Source organism: Adiantum capillus-veneris, chromosome 23 (genome assembly GCF_014529385.1).
Source record: "Adiantum capillus-veneris isolate H3 chromosome 23, ASM1452938v2, whole genome shotgun sequence".
Lineage (NCBI taxonomy): Eukaryota > Viridiplantae > Streptophyta > Polypodiopsida > Polypodiales > Pteridaceae > Adiantum > Adiantum capillus-veneris.
This window is the reverse complement of record NC_140953.1, coordinates 42,673,000-42,680,417: the sequence shown is the minus strand read 5'-3', so window position 1 is coordinate 42,680,417 and position 7,418 is coordinate 42,673,000. Positions and strand designations below refer to the sequence as shown.

The 7,418-nt window shown below is 43.2% G+C and overlaps 1 protein-coding gene across 1 annotated transcript; it reads right to left on the bottom strand.

Annotated features, from left to right (window-relative positions):
- Nucleotides 1-4,117: 4,117 nt before the first annotated feature.
- On the bottom strand, nt 4,118-6,794 carry LOC147427708 (uncharacterized). The gene has a single exon (XM_086497276.1). It carries the CDS (start codon nt 6,311-6,313, stop codon nt 4,505-4,507), a length of 1,809 nt encoding a protein of 602 aa, XP_086353402.1. The 5' UTR covers nt 6,314-6,794; the 3' UTR covers nt 4,118-4,504.
- Nucleotides 6,795-7,418: the final 624 nt, after the last annotated feature.

The following is a 7,418-nucleotide window of genomic DNA, read 5'->3' as shown; positions in this document are numbered from 1 at the left end:
CATTTAAGTAATGTTAAAACTCAACACAAAGATTCTGAACTGCTCTTTATCACATGGATGACCTTGCTAGTGCAAATTTTGGTATACCAAATTTGGTACTGTAAAGTGCTTCATTTTATATGTTAACCTTCACTACCCTATAGAGCTTTAAATTTGTGTTTGGATCATTGCAGATATACTTGCATGTATGCAATGCAAATATATATATATATATATAGAGCTCTCAAGATACCATACATACACTTGCATGCATGCAATTTAACAAGAAAAGATATAGGGCTCAAAACCTTGAAATATTCAAATGACAATAGCTACCTTTCATGAAAGAAAATCAAATCCAGTGACACAACACACAAAAATGTACACATGCAAAGGAGGAACAACAACCTCTGGGTTTTGTAGATGACTGAGTCTCGTCCTTGCCAAAAAGCGCTCCAGACTTAGCTAATTTCTCCACAGAGAAGCTCCCCTTGCTAGCTCTCGTGTTTGGGGTGTTGATGCTCTGAGGAGATTTTGTATCTATGAGGGAGGATCTTGCATCCATGGTCCTAGGCTTCTTCCCCTTGTCTAGTGACGCCTTGGCAGAGCAGACTTCCTCGCAGGCATCCTCATAGTCGCGATGGTGCATAGCTAGAGACCTCGCTAGCTGCACAACAAAGTGTGAGAGGTGCAAAGCCTTTGCTCAAAAATCCTTGACAAAGATGTTGTCTGTGAAAGAGGTGCAAAGCTGTTGCTTGGTGGGATAGAGAGTGACACATCACACGAAATCAAACGTACAACTCCCATCCATAATTACACCACCCACGTTTTCTTTCAAAGGAGTGGTGTTTCAATTTTCAATACATTTTCTTCTATAGTACTAGAATTTAGAGGACAAAAAAGGTTCGCTCCAAAACAACCTGGATATATCTAGAAGTACCAACTAGGTAGAAACAAAAAAATGTCCTTTTTTTGTACCACCAATGCATGCTTTTAGCCACAAATGTGGGGGGATTCTACAAGATAATATTTATGGTCATGTATTTAAACAAAACCTATACACACTTGAGAAGAACTATGATAGCATCGTCTTCTTCAAATTTGGAATTTATTATAACCAATTACAACATGAGACTACACATGCTATTAATATGACTCGTAAGAGTTGTACTTTTATTTATGATGAGAGAAAAAAATGAATCTTCAAAATAATTTTTGCATCCTTCATATGGGTACCAAATAACTTATCCAATTTTTTTCATACTAGCGTTGGTATATTGATCCTTGAAATATGATGTATTTTGCCTTTCAATCCACTTTAACTCAACATCTCAAGTTGTCGATCGTTGCTTTGTTTTGCCAATAATACTGCACAAATTATTAACCATAAGAGTCAACTCCAATTTTACATTTTACTTGCAGGAGTGAAAATTTGTTTTGTTGACTTTGTCCAGCTTCTGTGCAAGCATTTTCTCCCACCTATGCTTGCAATTGAAGGCATGTGGCCTTAGAGACTATTAGAGAAAGAAGTCATGTTTGGCCGTGCTTTGATCGATATGTATGCCACATGTGGTGCCCTGACCAAAGTGTGAAAAGTTCTTAATGGGAATCCTACGGGATGTCGTTTCATGGAGAGTGTTGATTGCATGGTATGTTCAACATGGTTGTGGCAAGGAAGCTCTATGCTATTTAACCATATGGGAATTGAGTGTTTCTCACTAGACAAGGTCTCTCAAATGCTCTTTAAGGAGGATATACCCCACAAAGGCTAGCCAAGGAGGAGGCTCTCAGAAAATTTTGTTGGATGCTCTCAAGCAATGGGCTTTCTGTCCACAATGTCATCACATGGAACACATTGACTGCAGGATATGCCCAACATGGATGTGGCACGAAAGCCTTGCTCATGCTTGGTCGTGCTTTGATCTATATGTATGCCACACGTTGTGTCCCTCACATAAGCTCGAACACTTCTTGATGGCAATCCTCTTTGACAAAGTCTCTCGAAGGGCTCTTATAGGAGGATATGCCCAACAAAGACATGCGGAGGTTCTCTTTTGATGAAGCAAGCAAGCAGCTCCCCAACTGCAAAAACATTTTCTAGTCAAGGACTTTCTACAAATGCAATCACCTACGGAGCACTTTCAGGTTGAGATATCCAACAACCATAGGCAAGCAATGCAAGGCCACACAAAATTCGGCATATGTAATAAAGAAATGCCAAGCAATGCATTGCTACACATGTCTTGTAATCAGAGCATGACATTTTTTACCTTTGCTTTTCTTGTTCAGTGGCTATCCTCATGCTATAGAATCTTTAATGTGAAACCCAATTGATTGTGATCGTGTGGAGCTTCAAAAGATGTATGCCTATTCTCAGTATCTTCAATGAAATGATATTCTTATTCAAATAAATCAACACTCTTTGATTGTCTTTAAACCTCTTTTAATTGGTATTAAAGAAAATGCACATATTTGTTCATTTAAATGAATCGGTGCTTGGAAGATGATGATGGTGAAACTTACTTAGTATCAATTTTGTGAATTTAAAGAGCATTCAGGAGCATAGTCAAAAAACAAACTATGCAAACTTGTCGCTTCACAAACGAGAGTACCGACAAGGTAACAATATCCTTACCAAGTTTTATAAAATGTTGAAGATAGTACCCTTCAACACTAAAGGTGTACATGAACCTTACTAAGCCAATATTCCCCTTCAACACTGAAGGCAATCTACTCATGGGCGAAGGATACATTCCCTTTAAATTATGCACCTTGGTGAAGGAAGTGTGCCACCTCACCATCATACTTTGTGTATGGTCTTTGCCTTTTTTTATCACTCACATGTGCACACACATTGCATCGAATTACATTGTTTTATTAGACTAAGTTTCTACTCTTACCGCATGTTTTTGTTTTGCGAAGTCAAAGAGATTGAGAACATTCTGAAAGGACAATTGTTGATTAGAAGAATTCACAAGGGTTTCCACCCAAGAGGACCTCTAAAGAACCAAACTCAAGTAAACATGTATGATGTCCCTTTTGCACCAAGCACTATGCACCACCCACGGTTTTTGAGTAATCACTACATATATCCACTACATTTGCATCAAAATCATGCATGTCAAGTCATTTATGCATCTTATGTTGAATCACTTATGAGCTCATGCTCTTGTACAAGTTTTGTGAATGTTGTTTAATGCTATGGTTCTATAGCAACAAAAGATGGTTAAGAGTTTGTGTTGGGTTGTCAAGTCCATGTTTTTTAGTTTTCACATGTTTGACATTGTTGCATAAGCGTGTTATGTGTTGAACAAAAAAGCTAGTAAACCTTAATCACTACATGCCCCAAGTCACATATAATATGGCAAGCTAGGTGCATTCTTATGGTTACATATGCCTCAATACAAACGGAGCCATGAAGCACTCTTATGTGTGCGCAAAATGAAGGTAACGCGCGAGACATCCACAACTTTGCTATACAACATGATTGTACATGGTATTGATAATTTTTACTTTTCTATCTTCTACTCTCTCCAACCCATTGCAAGTAAGGAAAATCAAGGGATTCTAGTTGGAAATCTACTAACATAGTATGGCGGAGGGAGTCTACCTTTACAGGTGTCACATTCTGTGAGATGAAGGCTATATCTACTAATATACTAACATAATATGGCGGAGGGAGTCTACCTTTACACACGTCACGTTCTGTGAGATGAAGGCTATAAGCCAAAAATGGGGGAGCAAAAAAGAGAGACAAAAGCGGGGGGGGGGGGGGCGGAAAAGAGAGAGAGAGAGAGAGAGAGAGAGAGAGAGAGAGATCAGAGGGGAAGCGTATTACCAATGGCATGAATGACCAACAAAGGATTGAGAGCATAAGAAATAAGGAAACTAACAACAATAGCAAAGAAAGGGGCAAGGAAGGTGGTTCAAATATTACATGTGTAGAAATGGCTTTGTGAAAATATTTATGCCACTGACGGCAACAAGAGTCTCACTCATTAGTCGTAAATACCTTCGATTATGGCGTAAATCCCGGTAGTCTCCTTAGTTGAGGTTAAAAATCAAGGCCAAGAAAATGGTTTAGTTTAAGCCGTCCTTAAAAAAGCAACACCAAATCATTTCAGGTGCAATGAGCAAGTTTGGAAACAACTCCCTCTTTAAAATAACCAAAAACCTTCCAAAGAGATACATCATTAACCTAGTCTACAAAGACCCAAGGAAACTTGACCATAAATGCTGGTTTCAATTCATCAGCTTCAATGAGAAAAAATGAGGTGAACATCTTCACTTCCTGATCAAATTTCCCATTGTTACAAGTCCACATGACGGTAAGCTCAAGGAGTCGCTTGAGCTGATATACAACGGGTTCTGGGTGCTGAGTCCTGATAGTATCCCACAACAATCCCATCCCTAAAATTACAACAAAATGGGTGTCTACTTGTATACATACCCTGCACAGGGAAAATTGATTTGTGAGAATTTTTATAAAAAAAACATTGTATGTAGGAGATTATCACATAGATAATCAGAAAATGTCAAGAAGCTGAACAATGAGATTATTGCACAGAGGGCAGGCCCCTCTGCCTGCAAAGAGCTGCTTCGAGCAGATGCGACAGAACGTGTGACCACAGGGAATTAGCGCCGCACCCTTGCGTCGCACCATGCACACACAACAGAACAATGCCAGTGGCTCCTCGCCTACCAACCCCTCCTCTTCCTGTGGCACCACCGCATGTGCCTGCTGGCCAACCTCTTCGACCACATCCCGGGCATCCACACTTTCAACAGCTGCTGCGGCCTCTTCATGTAACAGCACCATCAACGACACTCTCGCGCTGTTGGCAGCCAGTTCTGGCTGTTTTTGGGCTCTTGAATCTATAGCACTCGTGGCTGTGCCAGAGGTGGAAGCACTGGCCGGGGATTCCAAGTTAGTCTCATTTGGCAACAATAAATCTTCAGACGGCTGCACTCTTGCTTCAACATTGCTACTTGACCCACATACAGCACTGCTACTCGTCGAGGCTGCTGCCAGTGCCAATATCGGCTCTGCCCTTTGATCCAATGCCGATAACGATGCCGACGCCATCGGTCGGCTGTTGTGATTAAGCAGCTCTACAACCTTTTTGCTGCTGCTGCTGCTCACCCCTTCACAATCTGCCCTGCTCTGGATGTGCAGCTGATAGTTGTGAGCCAGATTAGGCGAGGCATCCAATGTTGTATTCAAGCGCGTACATCCATGCCCAAACTCTACAGGGACAAGCACCTCAACGCGTGAATCTTCCAAGCTGCACTCATTCATCCCACATGCTGCCCATCTGCATTCATCTTCCTCCCTCTCTGACACATCCTGGTCAACAGGCACCAATATTATTTCCGACACCTGGCACTCGGCCTCGACCTCTCTACTTGCAATGTGTACGTGTTGGCTTGAGGGCACTGTCGTAACAGAGAAATCTTGGCTTGTTTCCACCATGTGGTCTTTGATACTGAACTCATTTCCTTCATCGAGGTGATCAACAGGATACAAATCAACATCTGTTGTTTTCTGACGCTGCCTTAGGATGCTCTCGGCCAAGGACTGCCAATACGACTCATCGGCGACTGTGTCCTCATCGGCATTGTTGTCAAAGTAGGTGGCCACAGGTATGGGAGCAAGCCCTCTTAGCTCCACGTCGTCCCCTAAAAGAGCATTCAAATGCCCGCTCCCGCAGAAAAAGCTCCCACCCAATTGTTGCCACACACGGCTCAAGCTCTTTCGCCTTACATGCCCTACTACAGCAGCGCTCTTACTACCGAATGAGCTACCTAGCCGCACTGATGCGCTGTCAAGACTGCCATTACTTCGAGAGCCCTCATGCTGATGATGCGGATGAGGATGGTGATCCTCTTGCAATGTGGACTTGGCATTAAAGGATGCGCCCGCCCTCACTAGCAGCTCTCCAAGTGTCGCCTCCGCTTGTGCAAACAGAAGCTCGAGATGATCCTTCCCATCATCTCGACCATCCTGCATCGACAACGAGGCTTGTTTTCTAGCGTTTGACTTGGGGGGCTTCTTCTTGGGGCTGATCAGCGAGCTCAGTTTCTTCATTAGAGAACCCTGCTTGGGCTTCGGATGCTCTACAAACTCCCGTTGCTCTCCGCTTGACTTTTCGACAGCATGCTCCACTTTCAACAGCATCCCATTCTCTCTCGGAAGAGAGGACTGCAGCCTATGATGACCCGCGGAATCAATTTTTGACAAGAGAGAGGTTCTTGAAGACATACCTGCACAGGCGAGGGAGTCGGACATGCGGAAGCTACCAGTCTTGTCAACGTCGACACGGGAGTTTGCCATGGCAAGGATGACTGTGGAGAAGACCTTCAATAAAGAGATCAAAGACGCAACTTCTCTACGATTAGCTCCTGCGATAGTGTGCAGAAGAAGGCAAAATGCAGTGAGTCACGGGGAAGCGTAAGAAAGGAATGAGCGCCCTCGTCAGGAAAAGCCCCCACATGCTCCCAGCCTTTCTTGTCTCCATAGCTCGCTTTTGGAAGGTGAGGCAGGCCGCACAAAGCAGCACACGAAATCGCCCAAAAGAATAAGGCGAGTGCGTCTTTCTGCGCGTGTCTGGAAGCAAGGAAAGCTGCAGGGGCAACATGGGGTTTGATCGCAGCTACGTGCAGGAGGGGTGTGTGTTTTGTTGAGAGAGAGAGAGAGAGAGAGAGAGAGAGAGTGTGTGTGTGTGTGTGTGTGTGAGAGAGAGAGAGAGAGAGAGAGAGAGAGCATTTGGGAAAGAGCGCTACATCGCTGCTTTTGCATGTGTGCGTGTATCTTAGGCAGGGCTCGAACCGAGAGCCGCGTTATAGGTTGTTACCTGCAAGTGGGCGCAAGCTTCAAAGAGGAATTTTTGAGCTCAAATTTGACAAGCCAGCCATGCAGAAAGCAAGCAAGCAAGGCATCTAGATTCGACACTACTTGAGAAATGTGATGTATATCTTAAGCAACTGGTCAGGCTCTCCATCCCTCGAGACAACAAGTGCATCACCTTACATTTGTGCTGTTGAAAGAGAAACGAGAGAAAGACCTCCTACTATTTTCACAAAATAGAGTAAACATATGAGAAATTAGATCAATTTTGTAAAAAAACTTTCTAGGTAAAGCACAAAGTATGCTTAGAAACAATGCAAGCTAATTGTCCTCCTTATCCTCCTGAACAAAGTTCTTTTGCGTCGTCGTCATCGTCGTCCTCCTCCTCCTCAGAGACACTTCTAGTGATCAATGTATTGCTACCACTGTTCACCAAGAGGAATCTACCTAGCAACCAAGAGAGCGTGCAGCAGGTCCCATTAGAGGGGCATGAAACACACAATGGTCATGGTGAGAAAAAGCAATGGCCAAACAGGACCATGGCACATTTTGCAGCACTGGCACTATTAAGTCACCCAACAATATAAGCAAA

Coding starts and splice junctions, on each gene's coding strand:
- LOC147427708 (XM_086497276.1), bottom strand. CDS start 6,313: ATGGCAAACTCCCGTGTCGACGTTGACAAGACTGGTAGCTTCCGCATG.